Source organism: Eleutherodactylus coqui, chromosome 1 (assembly GCF_035609145.1).
Source record: "Eleutherodactylus coqui strain aEleCoq1 chromosome 1, aEleCoq1.hap1, whole genome shotgun sequence".
In the NCBI taxonomy this organism is placed as follows: Eukaryota; Metazoa; Chordata; class Amphibia; order Anura; family Eleutherodactylidae; genus Eleutherodactylus; species Eleutherodactylus coqui.
The window spans coordinates 226,172,534-226,198,681 of record NC_089837.1 but is presented as its reverse complement, the minus strand read 5'-3'; the positions used below and the strand labels follow the sequence as shown (position 1 = coordinate 226,198,681).

Genomic DNA, 26,148 nt, shown 5'->3' with positions numbered 1-26,148 from the left:
GTGCTAATCTCCTGTCCTGCCCCCTCCCTTTGCCAACAGCCGGCAAGGGGAGGAAAGGGGGAGGGAGTTTAGCAGAGCCTCTGCTAAACTCCCTCCCACCTCCTTTTTTTGACAGCTCCCATGGGCTCCCATAGGAGTCTATTGGACTGGCTGCCGTATTCCAGACAGAGGATAGTTTCAAAACGGTAGGCGCTCTCTTTTCCGGCTACCCATTTTTATGCACCCAAAAATCGTCTATCTGAAATGATACATTGGAATGCAATACATCAGATGGTTGCGTATTTTGGCTGGCTGTGAAAACGTAGCCAATATACGTTTGTGTGACTAAACCCTGAATCTGTAGTCTCACTGAGCATTTCCTAGATTGGGTAGAGTTGTATTCACTTCTGAGCGCTAGTCCTGTACAGGGTTACTACCCCAGAAATTTATATAAGAGTAAGAGTACACTAATATCTTTAAAAACGGAAGACAAGTTAGAGGAAAAATTATTAAATATCCACACCAATGTAATATATTCCGTAAAACTCCTCTTTAATTTGAAAAGTAATAAAACTATTCATTGAAGCAGAGGAACGCTGGCACACAATAAATGTAGGCATAATGCAAGGTAATGGAAGAGTAATACGTATTGTGGGCTTTGCCTAACAATCTGTAACCAACCAGTATAATAGGATCAGCCGTATGATTTAAATATGGTTTTCAGTATTGCTGGGATTCATTAAAATAAACATAAACATTTGTGTATAGAATCAGGTGATGATTGGGTTGTACTTGTCTCGAGGGGGACAGGATAACAGCTTATGCACCTGCCACCTAATTCAGTCTAAAACCTGACAGTTTCTAGGAGTGGGGCAGCATAATGAAGTTCATTCAAGCTGTCACTGAAGTCAATAACTTATCCTCAACTGCTTTTGTCTGGGACGAGGTTGTGCCTCCGATTGGACAGAGGTACTTATTCAAGAGAAATTTATTTTCAATTGCAACCCCTAATACCACTGGCACATGCCTGGCTTTCACAGAAGCTTTGGCTCAGGGCTAAACTATTGTGAAAGTTAGTACCCATTGTATGTGGTCTTTGATCTGACATATCCGCTTAACAAGCTGGTTAAGGGCTGTTCCAGATAACAGGTGTGTCCTTTGAGGACACGCAGACATTTTTCAACTAAACTATAGGGCAAAGTCAATAAGTATCTACATTTGTATTCTTATTTATGCTGATTTATGAGGACCACTGGGTCTGCTTGTGTTTCCATCCGCCTCCTGTGAAACATAATACCTCTGTAACGCTTGCCTATGCTTATGTCAATGTATAGAAACAGATTATAGGACCACAGGACTATTAAAATGCAATCCTTGAAACATCAATAAAGTCAGTGTATTCTACTCAGTGTTTGGCCAGGAGCACCACAGAAGTTAAAGTGACACTTTTAGTGTCCTGTAATCTTTCAGTGTTAAAATCCATAAAATATAGGGTAAGCGTGAACCCAGCCATTTCCATGTTGGGAGAATAGTTGGAACTGTGTTTGCATTTGAAATAGAGTGTGTATATGGGTAGCTAGAAAAATCTATAATGCTTGGACAGATCAGTGGCAAAAGAAGACCTGACCGCCAAAGGACATGATGGCTGATACTGTCAGGCCTTAGTCAGACGGCGGTTTTTCGTGCGATTTGCGGATCGCATGACGGATGCGCATCCGCAAATCGTGTGACCGGGGCCCGAAAATCGCCCGAAAATCTGCACCTAGCCGCGCTTCATTAGAAACGGGCTGGAGTTGTCCAGCGCATTGCATTCAATGGAGCCGGCAATACAGCCGGCTCCATTGAAAGCAATGCGCTGCGGGCGAGTGTGGGATTAATTGTCGGGAAGGGCTTAAATATATAAGCCCTTCACTGTAATTCATCCAGAAATGTGTTAAAATAAAAAATATATATATACTCACCTTGTCCCGGCAGCCGGAGTTCAGCGCGGCCGGCCTGCAGTGGGTGTGAAGGGGGTGTGAGTCAGACCTGCCCCCTGATTGGCTCAGCGCTGAGCCAATCAGAGGCAGGTCTCACTCACACCCATTCATGAATTCATGATTCATGGATGAAGAAATCCCCTGCCACAGTTGTGGAAAAGGACCACGATGCCATCCTATTGCTTTCAATGGAACCCCGCAGTGATTTTTGAAAATCAGCCCTAGCTGCTGTAAAAAAAAATACATCACCTCTCCGCCACTGTACAATAAATGGCTGAGCACTGTGACCAATCACAGGCAGCACTCAGCTATCATTCAATGAATGACTGAGCGCTGCCAGTGATTGGTTGAACGCTCCACCAATCAGACACAGCCCTTTCAGGAAGAGAAGGAACATGTGATCACTGCAGCCAATCCCTGGGTCACTTTGGCCACTGATTTACTACAGCACTTACCTTTACCTGTGTCGGGACATCATTGCTCCTCTGGAAGTGAAGACCAGGCACTGGAAATAGGAAAGTAAATGAGTGAGTATTACTTCTTTTATTATTTTTTCAGCGTGGTGAGCAGGTGAAAAAGTTTTCAGTCCCCAAATAACCCCTTTAAGTTGGTAAAAGCAACAGAAACATATATATTAATGCAATGATGCCAGTTTCTTATTGAAAAAAAGGTGGCACTTCATCACAATGTATGCAACTGCTTTGCAAATGCTTTTCTGATCTTAACCATGCACAATGATGGTGTTGATTGAAGTCCTTTGGGTAGTACCTGATGTAGTTCAGTAGTTTGCTGTATCGTTTAAACTCTCAGTGCCATTTTGGGGATTGAAAAGATTCAGAACATGAAAACTGTAAAGGGTAATCATGTACACATACATAATCCCATAACTGTATGGTAATTTAGCAGCACATTTAAATTATATGTTGAGATTGACCGTGCTTTACACCATTTATAGCTTTTTCATTTTAACAGCCTCTCTTTAGCTAAGAAAGTAGGTGAGACTGTTACAGTCCCATTCCTGGATAAGCAGAAAAGGGAAACATCCAAGAAGTCCCATTCCTGAGACTTCACTCAAAATATTCCTTTAATAGTTGTTCAGATTTCAATTTACTTTGGTATATAATCCCTCAGAGCAGAGATTGAGCATTTATGTTTCCCAAAAGTGACAATCATACTAGCTGTCAGATGGGTTTGTTATCTAGCTTTCCCCATCTCCTTAACAACTAATTTGACAATTAAGTCAAGTTCATTCATTGAGATTTAGTGACATTCTTTCTTGGGATTTTTTTAATAGAAAAAAAAACTGTATCCGGTATCCAATCAGACAATATTTCTTATGTGTGCCTATTGCAAATGTTCTATTTTTCAGACTTTTTAAAAATTGTATTCCTCTTCAGTTATGGCAAATTATGTTTTCTCTTTTTGCTTTTGACATTTTTTTTTAGCTTTTGTGCAAATACTCTCTTTTTTTTAGAACACATGGCAGTTTGGGGCTGATAAAAACATACCAAACTGCATCAAAACTGCACTTTGTGAACAGGGCCTTCCCAGTTTTTCAGGTAAATTTGATAGGGGCTATACCACAGTTAAGGAGATCTGTCCTTTTTCTGGTAGAGATTGATGGCAGGTTAAATTCCACATATATATATATATATATATATATATATATATATATATATATATATATATATATATATATATTATGTACACATAAACGTATGTTTACCGTACTTTTTAGACTTTTGATGTATTATACTGTATAAATCATGTTTAATATACTTTTTTTTCTTTTGAATAGATTGAATCATCTACTGTGCAAAATGATGCTGTATATTTAAACAAGACTGATCATTGAGTAGCTGTATATTGTATAAACAGAAGAAAAATAACGGTAATATGTCGTTACTATCCAGTACTATAAAAAACGGTATCCAGTTGTAAAAGTCTGTAAGACATATGCCAAATAATCATTCCCGTGTCACAGTGATCGGCTGTTGTTTTAAAGTATATGTCACACATACTGGCCAAAAAATAAATTATATATATATATATATATATATATATATATATATATATATAGCCCTCCTTGGTAAAGATATAAGCAGCTATAAGTAATAGTCAATGAGGCAAACTAATTATCTCTTCGTAAAACTGTTGGATCATTGAAGAGCAAGGTGTTTGTATATGAAGTTGGCACAATAAAGTCTCCTATTGCTTGTGTCTGCTGAATTACTGAGCAATGGAAATATCACAACAATGGTAACGCTCTAATCTTGGTGCAAAATGTGTGACATTATTATGCAAGGAAGATAACAATATTTGTCTTAGCATGAAAAACTTTTGATGGACTTTTCAGTTCATACGCTCATTTATTTCCTTATGTTCTAACATTAAAGTGCAAATTAAAAGGGAAAAAAATCTTTATGCATTATAATAGTAAGTTCTCACATAGTATTCTTAAGAATTCATTAAATAAATGGCCAAAAAAATTGCTTCATAGAATAAGTTAAAAATTTGTCATCAATGTAACACTTTCTCATGTACGTAGAACCAAGTGATAGTTTGGCTGGAGTGGTATGCGGTGAACAAACATGATTGCTGAGGGCTGTCAATGCTTTTACTTTTCAAATGCTAAATGCTCTGTAAATATTAGAGAAAAATAGTTAATGACTCAGGTATATGCTTCCGACAAATTCAATTACCAACAATATAGTATGTGAGCACTAATTCTTTAAGTATTCAGTACCTTCTTTTATTTGCTTAAATCATGTATACAATAATGTTGTGATGGTCGGGTGAATTGTTACATAAATGGCTGTCAATGGTAGATAGTTTAGTGCTCTACTTTGTGCGTGCGAAATGTATAAGGATAATGTATAATTAACTTCTCAGCCAAATAAGACAGATCGGAATTCTCTTATACAATTTATTCGTTCATACAAGATGATGTGATTTAAAAAAATATAGATGTTGAGACCTTATTAAAACATGTTTGTAAAAAATGTATTATATCTATTCAAGGAAGAAAAACCTTATATAATTGTGTAAATTGTATTTACTGTTCTGTAATTTTAAAATACTTCTTAATGAAATAATTAAGCTTGTTAAATATATATATATATATATATATATATATATATGAATATATACATATATATATTCATATATATTCACACACGCAAAACTAAATATATATATAAAAATATATATAATACATACATATATATATATAGTAAATATATAAAAATACATATATATATATATATATAATAAAATTTTTGCAGCAAGGAATATGTTAGATTAGTCTTAAAATATGTGGTTTCTTCGAAAAACTATTGATTTCATGTGAACTAATAACACTAATAAAATTATATTTCAAATAAGGGTAACCAAATATTATTTGTTAAATGCAGAAGCGTACATCATGCCTTTATTTATTTTTGATTAAAAATAGATTTTTCTTCCATGTAGAAGAATCAGTTTTGTAGTAACATTTCTTACTATTAATTTCTGTGTTCTCCTAAAGACCTGATGAATGATTATGTTCTATCATCAGACATAAAAGGTTGTTTGAACACAAGGAATTCAAGTTCACCAGTTCCTTCCTAACTTTAAGAAAGTTAGCTTTACTTTCTAAGTTTTTTTTTGAACAATTGTGCATGATACTGTATAACTTCAATTGTATTGAATGAAAAGATAAAAACTCATGCAAATAATCAAGTAAATAATAAAACACTATTTTAAATAATGACATTACCGGTTTATTTTTTTATCGTAATGACATCCCGATTACCTTCAGAAAACATGCATATACAATACGTTCCATAATGTATTTGTTGTAAGATTGCATATTGATGTTAAGTTACACCACACTGTGTAGTGTATTTGATTGCTTACACTGTAAAAACAGTTCACACACGTCAGTCGACTTTAGATTTCTTTCTATGACTTCAGAATGTTTTTCACAATGATTTTGAACAAAACTTAGACATCAAATTGCTGATTACTTTAGGTCAATTATAAGTGAACCTGTGTGAACCACTCCCTGGAGTACAAGTTTAATTTCAGTGATTTTTCACACCATCTATCAATGTGTCAGTTATAACATTAACAGAAAGTAGCCAGCCCTCTGCTTCCTATAAAATGGAGAACGTCTCTGCTCATTTACACAAGTGTAGAGGACTCCTTCTAATGGTGGGAAAGAGCTAAGATTACTTTGTGCCTTCTGGCAGTTTAGGTGAGATCACCCTGTTTTCAATCGCTGGTCATTATGCTCCCAAAGAGAAATGGATATTCAGGCTGTGCTCCTTAAATTGATGACAGATCATAAAATGCTGATGTGGATAAACCTTTGTAATATGTGATGATGAGAAAGATCTGTACTACAGCAGGTGGTGCACAAGTCAGTGATATTCCAAGAGTTTTCTGTATGCAGATACCTGACATTTTAAGGATAGTTTAGTGGTCTGAAGCGATCACGAATCCACTATATTTACCACCATTGGTGTTGAGTTCATCAAATATGTCCACAGCTATAATGTTTCAGAACATATATCCCCATTATGTGAAGCAGTGTACAGCAAATATGATTCAGCATGAATGTGTGAAGTCAGTCAGTCCATAAACTTTCATCAAACTTCACTCAAGATGACTAGACAAGTATTTCTTATTCTATTACAATATTATTTCTGTCATTCAGATAAGTGTAAGAAATGAGGAGTACAAGACATTTTAAGTTCTCAGGAGTATACTTGTAATATAGTATTTTTTCAACATCTTTATATGTATTTGAAATTGATGATTAGATTTAGGATGGCTAATAAGTTAAAATGCATATATTCTAATTGGAAAACAGAGCTTCACAAAATTGCATTATATTGCAGGGGAACGATTTAATTGGTGCACTCTAATCTTTTACTGTGAACATAATCATCATCCAGCAATTAATTACCACTCTAGGGGAAAGATATTGAGTTAATTACTAGATTACCTTGTGGCATAGCATATAGCAGGAAATCACTAAAATGAATACCCGTTACCTATCGGATCTGTGAAACGTTTTTTTTTATTGTATGTTCACAATTTAATGTAAGGGTTTACCTCAATTTAGAGCAAGAAATAAAGACAAGTTATGTTCAAATATTTTTTTTTATTTGAAAGAGAGCAAGTTCATAATAAATAGATTTGTACTTATCAAGAATATAAAAAAATAAAGACACGTGCTCTTTTTGAGGCCTAACAAAATAATTTCAAGCAAATGCTCAGAAACCAAAGAGACAATAACAGAAAAAAAACAAAATGTAACATATGCAAATAAAATGATTCTGAATGGTAATCTTTTCATAAAACTGGCACAATTTAATATATAGACCAGGTCTTTGCACAAATGAAAAGTTTGAGAGGTCCATAGTGCTAGTTTTAAACTGGACACCAGTATAGAATTGGATCTAGACCTGGGAAGAAACCCTTATTTTCTTCTATAATGTACAATCACATTGACACCAAAAATATCAGATTTCAAAGAATTCACAAATAATATCCTTGTTACAAGGAAAATTGTATGGTTGTCAGGCAAATGTTTCCACAAGACAACTCACTCCTAGCATGCATGGTTCTTTCTAGTTTTCTGGTGCAAATGACATAGACAGGTATTGGACGGTCTTCCACAGATTTGCTAGATAACTTGCAATAGCAACTTAGTTAACCAGTTATTTCCCTGCATATATTCACATTATGACAACAAAATTACATATAACATATCACAAGAGTCCACCTAATTTTTACTTTGTTGACCTACTTAATCTTTACAAATTAAAAGAGATGATGGGGAAACTAAAACAATGGCATAGAAAAATAAAAGAAGCATGCATGCAAACAGGATATTTGTCTGCTTTTTCCTGCATCTCCACAAATAGATATTTATATATATGCAATTAATACCAATAGATGAAAAGCAACATTCAACTCTGAAGTCTCTTATGTTACATATATAATGAATATTATTATTTTAGTAAGTCCTTAGTTTCTGCTGCGATCCTGTTCAGACTGCCTGATAGCGTAGACAGCTGAGGTGGTGGTGGCATCTGACAGATAGTACAAGGACAAGGGAGGCCTGCCCAATGTGGAAAACTGCTGCCAAGTGGGAGTGGAGGGGTCGATGTACTTTTCAGCAGTGAATGTGGAGGTCTAATACTGCCAATTCCTGGTAATGATCCAGTAAGTAAGGATGTGTTATTAGAGGATATTGCACTGCCCAGGATGGGATGCACCTGATGGATGCCATTAGGTGGGTGAATTGGGTGAGTGGCAGAATGTCCCACAGTCCCACAGTGAAATGCAGAATGATGGCCCCCGTAGATCTCACCCACTAGCCGCTTCATTTCATCCAGTGAACTTGTGAGCATCAAGATGTAGTTTCTTGCAAGCAGAAGAGTAGCAATTTTGGAAAGTTTTCTCACTGATGGTCCATGAGCATAGGGCATGACTTCCCTCAGTCCATCCATTGCAAGGTTCAGGTCATGCATCCTTTTGCGCTCTCTGCCATTGATTTTCAGCCTCAGTTTCTGCAAATCGTTCTCTGACAGTTGCTTCTTAATTTTATATTTGCTGCTTTCTGCTTCAGCTTTAGAAATATGCCTTGCGAGTACTTCATCTGACATCTTCTGCAGGATGTCATTCTGGGTAGAGGATACAGAGTTCATTCTGTTATCTTGGTGATGATGATGGTGATGGTGCTGGTGGCCTCTGAGATATATCTCATCCATTTCTGGAGATGAGGCTCTGCTTGACATTGAGCTGGAATCAGAATTCATTTTACAGATATTTTACGTGTAGAACAGTTACTCAGGTGTGGGTAAAAGTTATTTGTTTTCTCTAAGCTATAGATAGAGAGAGAAGAAAGAGAAAGAGACTTTCTCCCTTAGCACTTGCAAGCTCCTCTTTCCTCCAGGTACCCAATCCGAGCTGTGAATGCACTGCACACAGATTGTGGACTAAAGCATTTATAGAGCTTCTTCACAGGAGATACACAAAAGAAACCCTCCTATCTATAATGGTCTTGCTAGGATGACGTGCCATTATTCAGGGCGGTGCGTTTGACTGTCCCATTAAGCAAGAAGCCCTATTCATATTCATTGTGATGCCACCCTGGGACATCTTGGTCAGGGAAACACAAAACCCTGTGAGTGACAGACTAACAACACACTGACAACTGTATGAGCTGACCTTCACCACTTCCTTCTAAAAACAGCCTATTATGCATACAGTATATACATTCCTATAAAATATCTATGCAATAATCTTTATATATATTATTTATAACACATTTATAGTTTGTTTTTTTTTTTAAATCAAGCAGATATACAGCTTACAACTATCACCGTTTAGAAGAACTAAACATGCACTAATTTATATGCATGGAATTTCAATAACCAATTACAAAAGTAAAAAAATTGTAACTGTGTGTGGAACTTGACACCCAATGCAAAATATGAATATACATCTTATATTTTGTCTGTTAATATAAAATTATGAGCAAATAAAAAATCTTAAAGTGATTGTGTGTAAAGGAGGGGAAATGATATCCCAGTACGCTATTGCTCACAGTATGCCGACACATATTAGAGACAGTACAGACAAGGCCTGTAGTATAATAGTTTCTGATACATTCATAGCCATCGTTTCAGTTATATGCTTGTAATGTAACTTTTAATACCTAATTATGTCAAAAACATTCAATTGCATTAGACCTTAAAGGAACACTTATATAATAGATGTATTATTTTCAGTATAATGCTCTTTTCCAGGCAACTCAAAATATTTTAGTAATTGGTTAAAAAAATGTATGTAAAGTATTACTGACGTTTGGGAATATTCTAATGTACAGTATGGCGAAATACTTGTATTATGTGAGTACAGTATGTGTGTTTATTTATAAATAATCGATCTCAGAAGATAAACTGTTTGCTTGAAGTATTAAAATTAATTAAACAAAAATGTAGAAGAAGTTTAACACAAGCAGCAGCTATAATGTATTGGCTGAGTTAAGCAGCAACAATTGATTCTTCATACTTTCTAATTCCAATTCTTTCCATTTCCCACTTTAAATAAACATGCTTTGTCAGTTTGCTCAGAAACAACACATTTCAAAGAAATCTTTGGTAGGACTAGGATTTTGAAGAGGTAATCTTCTTCCTATCACAGACTTTATATGTTCATCACGCCTGATCGCCTGAAAATAGTTTGTGGAATGTGCAAGCTGCAGCCCACGGTACAATACCGGGAGACAGAGCAGTCAGAGAGGGTTAGATTCCTTACTGTAGGAGGACGTGGGACATTATTTGGCTGCTTTATCACTGCATGATTCAGAGTGATACAATGTATTCTATAAATGAAGAACTAATAAAGTATTAAGAGTTAAGAAATTATTGAATTTTAGTGTTTGTTAATGGCTATTAAGCTTAAAGCACAAACTTTTAAAAAATACAGCTTTTATAAAGAGCTGCAAATATAGATCACACATACATATGTTCATGTATCTGGAGGCTACCAGACCTATAGATTTGTGGTATAAAGCCTTCTTCTATCACTGTTACATGCCAGTGATTACCAGATAGTGTGATGGTACTGGATTCCATGTGGAGTGCCAATCAAAATTTGCATATAGTTGGGTTAAAGTTTAAGAAAAGTACGTAAAGTTTCTTTTTTTACATGAACACTAATGTACTCTAGATTTCATTTTGCATAAAGCGTATAAATAATTTAACTTGATTCATGTTAAGATTGTAATTTATAATTTCCACAAAGTCTTAATCATTAATATCTTCACAAATGTTTGGAAACTGTTGGAATTGTTCCTTCTTGCTGAGAAATCCCAATAAAGTAGTAAAAAATTAAGTGTCTGACAACAAGAGGATTCTGATCAATAGCAGCAAGATTTAGATTACATTTACCTATCCACATGCTATACGTAAAATTCACTTTCTATTAATTTTCCTTGCCAAGAATGGAAGAGAGTCAAGCACAAGAAAGTAAGAATATATTCTCCAAAGTTACATAGCATGCCGTAGATATTAACGATTGTGGTATGAAACAAATGTACATATTAAATGTGCATGTACATATCATGAATTGACCTAAATGGTATAATTTGTATTATGGCTGGAAGGTGTCCAGTGAAACAAACCAATCACTATATATAATTTTAGACAATACAAAAAGATTCCTGGTTAGGGCACCCCTTACCCATCTATATCTATCTATCTATCTATCTATCCAACTTTTGTGTGTGTGTATATATATATATATATATATATATATATATATATATATATATATATAAAAATTATATATATATATATATATATATATACATACACACAGATAGATAGATAGATAGATAGATAGATAGATAGATAGATAGATAGATAGATAAATGAGGGGGTGCCTTAATCAGGACCCTCTTGTATTGTCTAAAATCAGGACTTCAAACAGATCAAAGATTCGCTAACAATGAGCATCTTTTGCCATGGCAGGCCTGGACCCGCCATGTACAGTATTACATAATTCGACTATCCCACACGTGATACTACACTACTCTTGCGGCGTTGGCTCAGCTCTCTGCTTTGGAGGACTGTAGTGTGTAGTATCTGTAAAATCAAAGGGTTCCTCACAATATTGTATTTTCCCTTCAATAGTAATATCAACTGATTTAATTAAAAGTTCAACTGAAAGAATTGTGACATTTGAAAGGATGTATGTGATGTATCACATAGTATGACCTGGTGTAGACTGGCCAAACGTTTTTCGGAATAGAAAATGCACGTTTATACATTTTCCACATGTTGGTCACAAATAAGACGTCAACTCCAATTTGAAAACTTTTGGCCACAAAAAAATAAATAAACAAAAATTGAAATTTCATAGTATGTATTACTTTGAACTACTATTCATGTTAGTGCTAGAGCCCTGAGAACTGCAAGCAATAGTTGTACAACATATTACAGTGTGGATTATGTATGGGAGGTATTGTTTGTAAAAATCTTTGTTGCATTGTAAAACTGTATTTGCTATTTCTTATAGGTTGCATAACATGCATAGAAGGACGCCTGCATGTCAGGTAGATTCTGATAGATAGATAGATAGATAGATAGATAGATAGATAGATAGATAGATAGATAGATAGATAGATATGAGATAGATAGATAGATATGAGATAGATAGATAGATATGAGATAGATAGATAGATAGATATGAGATAGATAGATAGATAGATAGATAGATAGATAGATAGATAGATATGAGATAGATAGATAGATATGAGATAGATAGATAGATATGAGATAGATAGATAGATATGAGATAGATAGATAGATAGATAGATAGATAGATAGATAGATAGATAGATAGATAGGAGATAGATAGATATAGATCGATAGATAAATAAATAGATATAGATAGATAGATAGATATGAGATAGATAGATAGATAGATAGATAGATATGAGATAGATAGATAAATACATAGAAGTTTAAAATCTGTTGCTCAGATTTGTTCTTGATGCTGAATCCCACAAAGAAATGTATCTAATTTTTTTTTAAAAATCTCCTTACGGATTTCATTCATTGTAAAGTTTTTATTAGTATTTGCTTCTTGTGTTGTGCGTTTTTTGCACACATGAATTTCCTAACTTTTTTTATAAGTATTTTTATCTCATTATTTACTGTTAGAAGATAAGCATCATTATCTTTTGATTAACCTCTTTTTTAGTGTGATCAAAACATTTCTTCTGTGCATCCATCTGTCTCCAGCTGTACTGTCTGATTTAAACATTTATATACACTTATCACAGGCAGCTTCGGCAAATGCGAGGTGACACTTTATTGTGAGAATAATGAGTTCATTAAATCTCTGTTTCTAAAAATTTTTAGATCTTTTCAATCATAGCTTTTCAACTGTTTTACTGTGTATAGTGTTGCTAAAGTACAATAATTTTACAGCTGTGCGCAGGATCAAGAGAAAATTACTCACTACTGAAGTTACACACACACACACACATATATATATATGAGATATGACATGGGTTCTTCAGTATTATTTTAACAACTTGTAGCAAAAAAAAATATTAAGCATAGATTATAAAATCTATTAAAATATTAAAAAGTATTAAAATGTTATTACTTTAATTTTGTTTGACTTAAGAAGAAGAATAAAGTCACAAAGATCTAGTGCAAATAATGTTTTATTTGAAACACATCAGATTCATAATAAATATATCCATACATTTTGAGATTATATAAAAAAATTAAAAAAACACACTCTGAGGCCTAACAAAATAGATTACATAAAATGCATCAGATTTACATGAGCAATAAACAGAAAAATGAACAAAAATGCAACATTACAATTCAAAATTGTATACAATACGAAATTGATAGGAATGTTCATTTTTCATTTTTGTATGTTTTTTTTTACCTTGTCACTGCAATGATAAATACATCAAGCAGGTCTCTATACGTGTGAACAGTCACATTAAGAAAATCCTTGTTACAAGGAAATAATTTTGGTAGCCAGGTAAATGTTCCCATAAGACTCACTCCCAACATGCATGGCTCTTTTCAATTCTCTCGTAAAAATGACATATATAGCTATGGTACAAATTTTAACAGATATAGTGAGTAGTTGGTTATAAGAGTATAATCCTAATCTCTGAATATAAACATTTACATATAAAACATTGTATCCATCTAAACTTTACCTTGCTGAAATGTTTCTCATGAAGACAGTACAAAAGGTATAGAAAATTAAAGCAGCATGCATGCAAACAGGATTTCATGTCTGAGTCTTCCCGAATACCCAATATACCACAAATATATTGTACATTTACATAAGTATATGCAGTTCATCAATCTATCTGTCTGCTGTGATTGGAATGATTATTTTAGTAAATCTTTCCCTTCTGCTGTGATTCTGTTCAGACTGCCTGATAGCGTAGACAGCTGAGGTGGTGGTGGCATCTGACAGATAGTACAAGGACAAGGGAGGCCTGCCCAATGTGGAAAACTGCTGCCAAGTGGGAGTGGAGGGGTCGATGTACTTTTCAGCAGTGAATGTGGAGGTCTAATACTACCAATTCCTGGTAATGATCCAGTAAGTAAGGATGTGTTATTAGAGGATATTGCACTGCCCAGGATGGGATGCACCTGATGGATGCCATTAGGTGGGTGAATTGGGTGAGTGGCAGAATGTCCCACAGTCCCACAGTGAAATGCAGAATGATGGCCCCCGTAGATCTCACCCACTAGCCGCTTCATTTCATCCAGTGAACTTGTGAGCATCAAAATGTAGTTTCTTGCAAGCAGAAGAGTAGCAATTTTGGAAAGTTTTCTCACTGATGGTCCATGAGCATAGGGCATGACTTCCCTTAGTCCGTCCATTGCAAGGTTCAGGTCATGCATCCTTTTGCGCTCTCTGCCATTGATTTTCAGTCTCAGCTTCTGCAAATCGTGTTCTGATACTTGCTTCTTAATTTTATATTTGCTGCTTTCCCCTTCAGCTTTAGAACCGTGTCTTGCAAGTACTTCATCTGACATCTTCTGCAGGATGTCATTCTGGGTAGAGGATACAGAGTTCATTCTGTTGTCCTGATGATGAGAATGATGGTGGTGGTCTCTGAGATACATTTCATCTATATCTGGAGATGAGGCTCTGCTGGACATTGAGCTGGAATCAGAATTCATTTTCTTAAATGCCGTACTTAGTATAAGTTTTCTTAGGCCTTGATAAAACTTTTTAGAAGACGTGTGAGAGCAAAAGTCTTTTAAGTCCTCTCTTCTCTGCAAGCAATGAGGATAAAATGAGGGAAAGGCAGGGACTTTCTCCCTTAATTGTTGTGCTCTCCTCTAGCCTCCAGGTAGCCAATGCGAGCTGTGAAAACACTGCACACAGACTGAAAACAGGAGCATTTATAGAGCTACTTCAGAGGAGACAGACAAAAGAAGCCCTCCTATCTATAATGGTCTTGCTAGGATGACGTGCCATTATTCAGGGCGGTACGCTTTGACTGTCCCATTAAGCAAGAGGCCCTATTCATATTCATTGTGATGCCACCCTGGGACATCTCAGCCATGGACTATCCAGAGTCAAGGAAACACAAAACCCCCTGACAGTCAGACTCAAAGCAAACTGACCACTGCAGGAGCAGCCTTATACCCCTCCCAAAATAGTCAGGTCATTATGCATGTGTACAGTTTCAGCAGGAATATAAGACGAGACACAAATACAAATAAAGTTATGACACAAAACAATGCTAGGAATACTAACACAGTTGTTTTCTGTCATTGTTGAATATTTACACAGAGCTATATATTGATATAAAATTATATTCTATCAATAAAAAACGTATGTTCCCACCTATACATTCAAATAGTCAAACATATATACACTATATCTCTGTTTACCCAAAGAAACAGAAAGTGCTGTATTATTTTATGTAATATGCAGACTTTATTAATAATAAACCATCAAATATTGAGTATACTACATATATAGAGTTAGAAATATAAGAGATAGATAGATAGATAGATAGATAGATAGATAGATAGATAGATAGATAGATATGAGATAGGTAGATAGATAGATATGGGTTAGATAGATATGAGATAGATAGATAGATATGAGATAGGTAGATAGATATGAGATAGATAGATAGATAGATAGATAGATAGATAGATAGATAGATAGATAGATAGATAGATAATGAGATAGATATGGGATAGATAGATATGAGATAAATAGATAGATATGAGAGAGATAGATGTGAGATAGATATGAGAGAGATAGATAGATATGAGATAGGTAGATAGATAGATAGCTAGATAGATAGATATGAGATAGGTAGATAGATAGATATGAGATAGATAGATAGATAGATAGATATGAGATAGATAGATAGATAGATAGATAGATAGATAGATAGATAGATAGATAGATAGATAGATAGATAGATAGATAGATAGATATGGGTTAGATAGATATGAGATAGATAGATATGAGAGAGATAGATGTGAGATAGATGTGAGATAGATAGATAGATAGATAGATAGATAGATGGATAGATAGATATGGGTTAGATAGAGAGAGAGATAGATAGATAGATGTGAAATAGATAGATAGATATGGGTTAGATAAATATGAGAGATTGATAGATAGATAGATAGATAGATAGATATGAGATAGATAGATAGATGTGAGATAAATAGATAGATATGAGATAGATAGATAGATACAGATATGAGAGAGAGATAATTTTAAACATATCTATACTATGCCAGATATGCAATATGCTAATTATAAATAAAGTGCCGAAGTGAGCGATAATAGTTACATGTGAAAGCAAAACTATCACTCACTTGTTGTTGGTGGTTGTTTAAGCTGACTTTTCTATCAGCTTAAACAGCCTCATTAGCACTCGCTGGCTTGTTGTGCTGTCTGAAAGCTCCCTGCATAGCGCTTCACATAGGAAGCACTGAGTGAGGAGCGAGTAGCAGACGAGAAGCCAGTGAGCGGCATTGCAAGCCTTTCAGTTTGAAAGCACTGCACATGCTATAAAGACCTAAGCTGTGTCGTCAGCAATCGTGCAGACGTTGAAAAGACTGTCAGCCTGTGTAAAAGGAGCTAAACTGCACTTCAAGGCTTTTTCACACGGGCACTGCGATTTTCGGCCGCCCACGTCACGGTCGAAAATTGCATGAACGATTTAGCTCTGCTAAACTACCTCCTTCTTCCTTCCCCCTCTTGCCAGCTGCCGGTCAATGGATGGGGCGAGAGCTTAGCAGAGCTAGTCGTGCTAAACTCCCTCCCCCTCCCTCTCCAGCATATGGGAGCTGCCGGCAAGGGGAGGGGAAAGGACTTTAGCAATGTGAGCAGCTGCTAAACTCCCTCCCCCTTCCATTTCCTGACGGCCCTCATAGGCCCCCTTTGTAGTCTATGGGGACGACCGGCGTATTCCAGCAAAAAGAAGGACAAGTCAGACGCTTTTATGTCTGGCTGGAATGAGCTCCGTAGGCGCTATCTTTTCTGGCTGGCCGATTTTACGCACCGGGAAATCACCCATCTGAACAAATGCAGTGGAATCCAATGCTTCAGATGGTCATGATTTTCGTCTGGCCTTTTATTGCGGAAAAAATGTTGCGATAAAACACTTGTATGAAACTAGCCTAAAGTAAACAAAAAATGTACAAAACATGCATTTATAAGCATTTTTGCATTATGTTTTATTAGTCTATTTTCTACATTTGTTGTAGAAAAATAATTCTAAGAAATCTGTCTTCCGCTAGCTAACTGCATAGCTGAAGAGGGCACTCCAGCTGTGCTTGCACTGTTTTCTCTACAGCAGGCGCAGCTGTTCTCATATCACACTTTATTTATGAAGGCCGCTTGTATTGTATTTTAGGGATTTTCAAACAAACTTGGTCTGTGTCCCCCTGACCTGTCCTCAGCACTGTTTTTACTTGCCTCCTGCCTCTACTGCTCTGTCCCCTGATGGTGTGTAAGGAGAAGCTGTTCTGTGCTGCAGACAGCTTTTCCCCTTCACAGTGTGCCTGTTCCCAATTGACCAGATGCAGTGACATGGTCACAGTGCTTCGGGTCAACTGTACTTGATTTTGAAGAATTGAGGAGTTCTGAGTATTACATTTTGATTTCATTTTCTAATCTGTTTATCTGGTCCCCAAATGAAAGTTAGCAGTTTCTATTAATACAGTCATAACATGTGTAATATTGATTCTTGTGCAAAAAATGTCCATTGAGAATTGCAGATTTACGGTACATCTCCAATTAGAAACTCATACATTTTTAGCCAGTGAAAAGCAATGTAGAGATCTGTGGCTGCTATGGCGGGGGAGGGGGGAGGTAGTGACTATATGGACTGCGTTGTTATAGGCGTAAAGAAATACTCCCTCTGCTGTTGATAAAAGGCAGAGCAAGTATTTTTTTAAGCAGATGACTGGGCAGTATAGCTGATGGTGAAACTGGAATTGTGGAATTCCCAGTAGAAACATAGAAGATTGAAGGCAGAATAAGACCACATGATCTATCTATTCTGCAGTGCACATACTACTAGCCAATAGCTGTATCCAGAGGTGTAGCTAGGTTTTCCTGCACCCAGGACAAGGATTTGGCTTTGCGCCCCCTCCTTCCATCACAAGCTTAGCTGCTTGCTGCGCCCCTCCTTCCAGAGAACAGCAATCTAACATTAACTGTGAAGATCCATAACCACACATTGGGTGGGATAGTTGCAAAGGTTACTATTCACTGCTCAGAGTATTTTCTATGGGTTCTGTTCTACTTAATGGGATACATGTACGATACGTGTTGGGCATCGGATGGTTACTTCTGCAACTGTCCCGCCCAGTATGCACTTAACCAGTATTCTCTAAACCATGGGGATACTTATAAAATTGTCTAATAGAAAAACTGTCTTTGTCGTCCATGGCAACCCATCATTGCAAAGCTTTCAATTTGTATTTTACTTTTGAAAAAAATTAAAGTTGTGTTGTGATTGTTCGCCATGGGCAAAAACACGGTTATATAAATGGGCCCCCATATGTCATACTTGTGTAACTTTTTCTACTGTACAGCAAAGTGCAGCAGACTGCATTTTGCTATATAGTGGGCCAGCACAGTAAAAACCAAACAATATTTTGTGCAATATACTTTTTTTAAACTGTGTATGGCAGACAGAGCACTGTAACATACAGTGGCATTAATTGGAGGTATACATTCCTCTGATTTACCTGATAGCCTAAACGCAACGGGACTTAAAAATGTTTTTTTTTCCCCCATCTGATTGTAGGAAGTATGTGTTTGTCAGTGCATATCCTTCAAAACACATACATTGCACATGTACAGTATATTATGTACATACTGTGACAGGATGACAGGAGTTGTAGTGGATGGGAGGTATATTTTTCCCTGACACCTGTCACTCTGTGAAGCAGCAGGGGGCAGGCTTACCTGCTAGATAATTAATAGCCAGCTCCAGTGGGTGGGTGTTAAAAGGGCAGAGGAATGCCTGCAGACATAGTAGCCAAAGCTGTAAGAATGGCCATGCTGTGAAAACTTGCATGAGTACCTGACTATAACTGAACGTGTTGCTTATGTGACTAGGTTGGGAGGGAGTAGTCCACCAGTCAGCAGTTAGGGCCAATGTATGTACATTTAGAGCCAGAAAAGAAGATTTTATTTTGCGTTAGTATCTAAAGTGGCTGATGTCTGTAAACATCCCTTCCTTTAAATTTAAAGATCCATGTCCAAGCTGTTTACATTGAAGATGTGACCTGTGGTATATAATCACTATAATCACTAGCAATCTACAGCTAATTCCCTCATAATACACGCACATATACCATAGGAACACACATAAACAATATATATATATATATATATATATATATATACACACATGCACACCTTATGACCTTATATACACCCACATACATATTCTAGGGAGAGATTGAACACATAGTCACAAGGTCATCACCCCCTCCTCTCTACTTGACCTTGCTGAAGTTGCTGCCCTAAGCTGTAAATCAGCCCCAATATAAAGGGTGACCTAGCAGCACAGGAGTCATCTCAGCCCTGATAGCCCATGGGAGGGGAATATATAATACTGCTGCCAAGCATGGTTACCCTCTCCGCCTGCTGAGAAACACTAGACTGGCTCCGTTTTATGGGACTGGAGGACGTGTCAGTGAGTTACAACTATCTGCCTGCTCACTTCCACTGAAGATCAGACAACCTAGAAGTGTAGTAGCTTCTTCTGTAAGTCATGCCCTTGCATTCATTCTGTTATGTCTTTCAAACGTCCAAACTCGAGAATTCAGACAGAACTCAGACAGCAGGAGCTCTTCACACTCACTGACAGACGAACCCAGACGGAACATCGGAACTGTGAAACGGACTTCATGGGCAGACTTTAATACTTGCCGACAGTCAAATTCAGATGTGGATTTCATACTCGCTGACAGACGAACTCAGACAGAACCGCAGGAAAGAGAGACAGACTACATACTTGCGGACAGTCATAAATCAAAGACAGTCAAGCGCACAAAACACTCACCTGCATACCTGCACACATAGCCAGATGGAATAACTGTATGAGGTATTCGTTCGTATTTTGGCCAAGATACTTAAGCTCGCGAGTCCACTTCATGGGTCCTCGTCTTGTGGTCCCAACTCTAACGAGACAACCAACCCCAGGAAAATCTGCCTGCATGCGGGGCGATTGTCCCAACAGGGACTACCCTATGCTGGAACCTAGGGACCTACCTCATCCTAGATGATAAAGGATACACAGCAAGACACAGTTCACACCACATGTACAGAAACTTGAACAGACACGCAGGAACATGACACTGATCAAAACACACACTGAACATGCCTGCTCACACCACATGTCTGGCCACATGCACAGACACGTGGGGACATGACACTGTTCATACTGAACACACCGAAAGCTGCCCAGACACACAGGAACATAACAGTGTTCATACTGAACATACTGAAGAAAAAGAGGAAAGACCAGCAACCACAGCGCAGAGCTGGTATATATGAGCAGCAGACCTGGGGGATTGGCTGGCTAGGGAAATCCACACTCAGCCAGCCCAATCAACCCCACCCGTGAAGCTGAGCTGCTGGGAGAACCTGTTGAATAACAGATCCCAGCAGAATGCTCTCACACTTTTCTCCTCGCATTCTGCTGCACTCTGGAATGCTACACCACCATCCCTACCTGTCTGGTCTGTACCCTGTCTATGCGTTGAGCCTGGGGCAGATGCCTCACCTACCCTTCCCCAACTACAGGGCAGCAGAAAATGTCTCTCCAACAATGACAAATACCAAAATGCAACACAAAATATCACCTCAACAGAGTGTCTACAATCTGGGCTTTTGGGCAGAGTGAACAAGTCCTTGTTGTTTATCAGGAAGGCCTTCTATTGAATGAAATAGCAAAGCACAGTCTTAGTGGTACCCGGCCCGGAAGCTAGTATGCATGTGCTTCTGAGATCCCAGACCCCAGATGAAGAGAAAAATGGGAGTAAAAGCCGCCTCTGCACCATAGAAAAATATCTGGAGAACGGGGCATTTTTGCAAGAATAATATTATGAGTGAAAGTATTATTTTGACATTTTAAACACATAGAAAAGGGATTTTGAAGATGTTCATAAGACATACGTATTTATATACAAATGCAGATAGATTTAGTAATACTCCTCACATTCCTATACAGATGGGTTACTCTTTAGCTTGACTCTTAACTCCATGTGATATTATACTGTGCTGTGCTATCAGGGAGGCTTATTTATACTTTGGATTACTTTACAATGGGTTTTGTTGTGTTACGATAAGAGAACAATAGCGTAAAATGGGTTAAGGTAAGATAATTGTCTGCGCCATATCACAATCAAGCTAAATTTGTCTCATCTGCAGCTATACCTACATCCACTTTTATTAAGGCCCTAGCCATATTTTCTTAAGGCCCTTTTAGACACAACCAGAATCGCTCAAAAATCGCTCAAAGCCTTCTTTTGAGCGATTCTCGTTCTGTCTAAATGCAGGGACATCGTGCAGTTTTCGTGCACGAGTCGTTGATTGTTGAATTCTAGCTTGCTAGAATCGAGTGATCAGATGTTATCAGCGGAGCAGGCTGTTATCAGCCGGCTGTGCTGACAAGATTCTCTATGCCTGTGTCCTGCTGTGAATTCACAGAGGGGACACTGGCAGTCAGAGCAGAGAAGAATACAGCTGTTTTTTTATGCAAAACAGCTGTATCCTTCTACTTTTGAGGGATCATCTATTAGTGTAAATGGGGCTTTACCTTGTCCTCAGACAGGAGAGTTATTACACCCAAAAGTCATCACTGCCTCAAATCTGCCCATAGATAACACAAGCAACTCTGTTGTAACCCCTGAAGTCTACAGTGTTTGTGTGCCCATGATGATGTCAGTGGACACATACCCTCTGAGAGTCCTCGGCTGTTAAAGTAGGATGGAGAGGTGGCCCCCAGTTCAGCACACAATCCCACCTCAGCTTCTGATACTAGACACTGCCGTAAGTAAGATTGGGCAAAGCAAAAGCATAATGCAGGCATGGGGAGCAAGGTCGTGCTCAGCCTGGCCAGGAAGGTGGGTGAGGAATCTGGGGAGGGGAGGCACTACACGTACAGGAGGTTTCAGAAACATCAATATTGTGAATTAGTCATTAAGAGGCACACTTACTGAGAGGGGGTCACTGATGGGCAATATTATTGTAAAAGGATGCAAGGGGCATGGGCTAATGGGAAAAAATTGCCTTGTTCCTTTTTTATTTGAAAGTTGGGAAATAAGTCCTGGCTAAGTGACCTTTAATCCTCAGGGCCGTAAAAACACAGGATTAAATCCACAGGGCCTGTGGACATGACAGCTCCATGCTGTCATGGGGGGCCGCGGGGAGCAACCCTGGATAACGGCAATCGCATAAAAGTGTTTAAAGAATTAAATAAAGTTAGAGATTCAGTTCCCCTCATGGATCGGATACCTTGTGTAGCCGAGAGCAAGAGATATCACCGGGAGCTGCTGTATGCGGTTCCCGGTCACATGATCGCTGTTATCCAATGAATAACAGCAATCAAGTAAAGTTAAAGAAAAGTGTAAAATAAGTTTCATCTTCCCTCATAAATTATATTAATGAGGAGAGATGGAATTACGTACCTAAAGCCCCTGGATTTATCCGTAGGCTTTACCCCAATTACTGTGTAAATGCCCATTGCCAAAATGGCGGACGCATGTGCAAAAGCCGTGGATTGAGTGGGTAATTTAAAATCTCGCTGCTCCTGGCTACCAAACGTAGCTTAAGGCCTGGAGATTTCATGGAGGGCCGCGTCCTGGTCACGTGATTGCCGCTATCCAATGGATAACAGTGATCATGTAAAAGTAAAAAAACTTAAAATGTCACCTCCTGTCACGGATCCAATCAGTAAGTGGAGGTGAAATTACTTACCTAAGGACTCCGGCGATGTCCCACAATGGGATCTTTATCTGCGGACCTTTCCCCAGCTTCAGCGTACACGCCCGTCGCCAAGATGGTGGACGCATGTGCAAGCGCCACGGATTGCCAGGGTAATTTAAAATCTCCCTGCTCCTACCAAACATAGTCAAGAGCCTGGACATTTCACGGGGGCTGCGGTACGCAGTCCCTGGTCACATGATCTCTACTATCCAATGAATAACGGCGATCACGTAAAAAAGTTTTAAAAAGTTAAAATTTCTCCTCCCGTCATAGATCTGATCCGTTAGGTAAGGTGAAATTACTTACTTAAGGCCTCTGGCGATGTCCCCTGAGGGTATCTTTATCTGCGGAACTGCGCCAGTTGCCAAAATGGCGGACGTAAGCACAGAAGCTGGGGAGGACCCAGGAAATTTAAAATCTTCTTGCTCCTGGCTAATAAAGGTAGCCGAGAGCCTGGAGCAGTGATTGAGGGCTGCGGTTAGCGGTCCCCGGTTATGTAATAGTTAAAAACAGTTAAAATAGTTAAAAGAGTAAAAGTTAAAAACAGTTGAAGTTTAATGTTCCTTTCGGTTTGGGCCCGGTTGTGCATATGGACATAAGGTTGGAGCTATAATGGGTATGTTTCTAAACGCAAGACAAACAGGCGTATTCATTTTGGGGTGAAAGTCTTCATTCATATGTGTGATTTATAAAAAAAAAAAAAATCAGTATTTGAAATCAGATAATTGACAAAAAAATGAAAATCGTAATTTTTTTATTCTGCTTGGCTTAGATTCATTCAAAAACTGTAGGGTCAAAATATGCAGTACAACCCTAGATTAATTTGTTAAGGGATCTTGTTTTCAAAATGGGGTCATTTGTGGGGGTTCTCTGTCGTTTTGGAGGCTTAGGGGCTCTACAAGTGTGCAATGGGGCCTAAATCATCTTCAAGCAAAATGTCTGTTCTGAAAGCCACTGGCTGCTAATTTGGTTTGTACCCCGTTGTGCATACGGACATAACATTAGGGCTATAACAGGTATGTTTCTGAACACAGGACAAACAAGGGTATATGTTTTGGGGGGTGAAAGTCTTCATTCACGTGCGCTGTACAAAAAAAAGGTTTTTTTCATTCAGAAATGAATTTTGGCGCTTTTCATATATAGAAACAAATTCTATTGGTCTATTTTTATGACCTAAATGAAGTACAATATGTGGCGAAAAAACAATGCCGGAATCACTTGGATATGCAAAGCCTTTATGGAGTTATTCTATGCTAAAGTGACACATGTCAGATTTCCAAAATTGAGCTTTGTCACTAAGGGGTTAAAACAACGTAGCAAAACATTCTGAGGAATGCTGGATATCAATCATCTCAACTGCAAAAGTTCACTCACCCATTGTCCACACACAGTTTCTCCTCCTTGCCTCTAAATGTTACTTGCATCTATAGAGCTGAATTAGGCTCTTCTGTATTGCTGCAGATAACCTAGCCACAAAAACAGCTGCCACTCTCAATATAAATTCGATCCAGGCTAAAACAAGGTTGGCAGAGACAGTTCCTACCTTATGTATGCTGGTGGATAAATCTATCTGTGTGTAATATGTTGATTGGTTATGACATTGCTGTGCAAGTCCCATCTTACTTCTTCCCCAGTCTCCATAATGCAGATCTATCCTCTACTGCTACTTACTCTACTCCCCTGGTATGGGCAGCAGGAGTTTGGAGAACTGATGTTCCTGGTTTGTGAGTTGAGTACTTTGGATGTAAAGGATTTCCTGCAAAAATGAGGAGCCGAAGACATCTCGGCTACAAACTCTGCAGAGACAAGCCATTGCCAGGAGAAGTCAACAGGATGGACTGGGCCAGATGGAGAAGAAAATAAATGGCAGCAATTCCAATTAGAGGAAACATCACATGTGAATCATAGAATGTTATTGTTTATTCTGCCACTGACTGTATTTTATCAGCACTATAGTCATTTGTATGGTCTGCAGACTGATGATGGGTGGGGATTCACACTCACAGGTGTAGTTTGATGCAGTACAAACTTAAATGGCAGGGGCTAACTAACTTTACAATTGATCTCTTGGCTTACAGTTTGTTATGAGCTTAGTTCTGCTGCATTAAGCTTGTTTCTAAGGGCTTAGTCACACGGGCGCATCCAGGCGTCGATGCGCCTGTCTTCCTGCATGAAGAAGACGGCCACACTGCAGGTGCAGACGTCTCTCCGCAGCGCCGGAAGAAAGAACACATGACCGGCAAGGGAGCGGGTCATGTGTTCTTTCTCCGCACCTGCAGTGTGGCCGTCTTATCCTGCAGGAATGCGCCTGGATGCGCCCGTGTGACTAAGTCCTAATACTGTATTTGTACTAAAAACCTTTAATTTGGGGGAAAGTGGCAGAAAGATGGGAGATTTGCTATAACATGATACAGTGCACAACTGTACTGCTTTGTTCTGGTACTGTATTTATGTACTAAGGTTAGTTCTTGCCTATATTTTACTGAGCTTGGTTCAAGTGCTGTGTTTACATACTGAGCTTTATTCTGGTGCTATATTTATATTATAAGCTTGGTTCTGGGGTTGTACTCATGTTATGAGCTTCGTTCTGGTTCTGCATTTTCAATGTGACGGGTTTGCTTTAAAGCTCTCTTCACATCTGTGTCAGAGGCTGCATTTGGATCTCAATCACAGATCTGATACATAATATAGTGCAGCATTTGGTAAAATGCTGGACAGCATCATGGAAGCCTGGCAGATCTCAATATAGACAATAGGGTCCATTGGACACTATTCATGTTAGCTATGTTCTAGATCCAGCACTTCTGTTACAATGGAAATAAATTGAAACATAGAAAATTGTCCTCAGAAAAAGTGCACATAGTTCATCTAATCTTACATTATTTTCTGTTTATTTCTCTCTTAAAATAAATCTATGCTTATCCCAGGCAGCTTACTGTGAATTTTTCAGCCACATGTGCAGAAAGTTGGTTTCAAGCATCTACTACCATTTCAGTAAAAAAAATATTTCCTGACATTGTGTCTGATCTTCCCCCAACTAACCTCAGATTTTGCCCCTTGGTCTAGTGTTTTGCTTCCTAATAAAAACACTTCCTTCTTGAACCTTATTTATACCTTTAACATATATAAAGGTTTCGATCACAGA

General features: G+C 37.9%; 2 protein-coding genes across 2 annotated transcripts; both read right to left on the bottom strand.

The window, feature by feature from the left end:
• Window positions 1-7,960: 7,960 nt before the first annotated feature.
• LOC136611466 (oligodendrocyte transcription factor 3-like) lies at window positions 7,961-8,770 on the bottom strand. The gene has a single exon (XM_066591108.1). It carries the CDS (start codon window positions 8,768-8,770, stop codon window positions 7,961-7,963), a length of 810 nt encoding a protein of 269 aa, XP_066447205.1.
• A 5,005-nt stretch (window positions 8,771-13,775) lies between these two features.
• On the bottom strand, window positions 13,776-14,874 carry LOC136611455 (oligodendrocyte transcription factor 3-like). The gene has a single exon (XM_066591100.1). It carries the CDS (start codon window positions 14,693-14,695, stop codon window positions 13,892-13,894), a length of 804 nt encoding a protein of 267 aa, XP_066447197.1. The 5' UTR covers window positions 14,696-14,874; the 3' UTR covers window positions 13,776-13,891.
• Between the last annotated feature and the right edge of the window lie 11,274 nt (window positions 14,875-26,148).

Coding starts and splice junctions, on each gene's coding strand:
- LOC136611466 (XM_066591108.1), bottom strand. CDS start 8,770: ATGAATTCTGATTCCAGCTCAATGTCAAGCAGAGCCTCATCTCCAGAA.
- LOC136611455 (XM_066591100.1), bottom strand. CDS start 14,695: ATGAATTCTGATTCCAGCTCAATGTCCAGCAGAGCCTCATCTCCAGAT.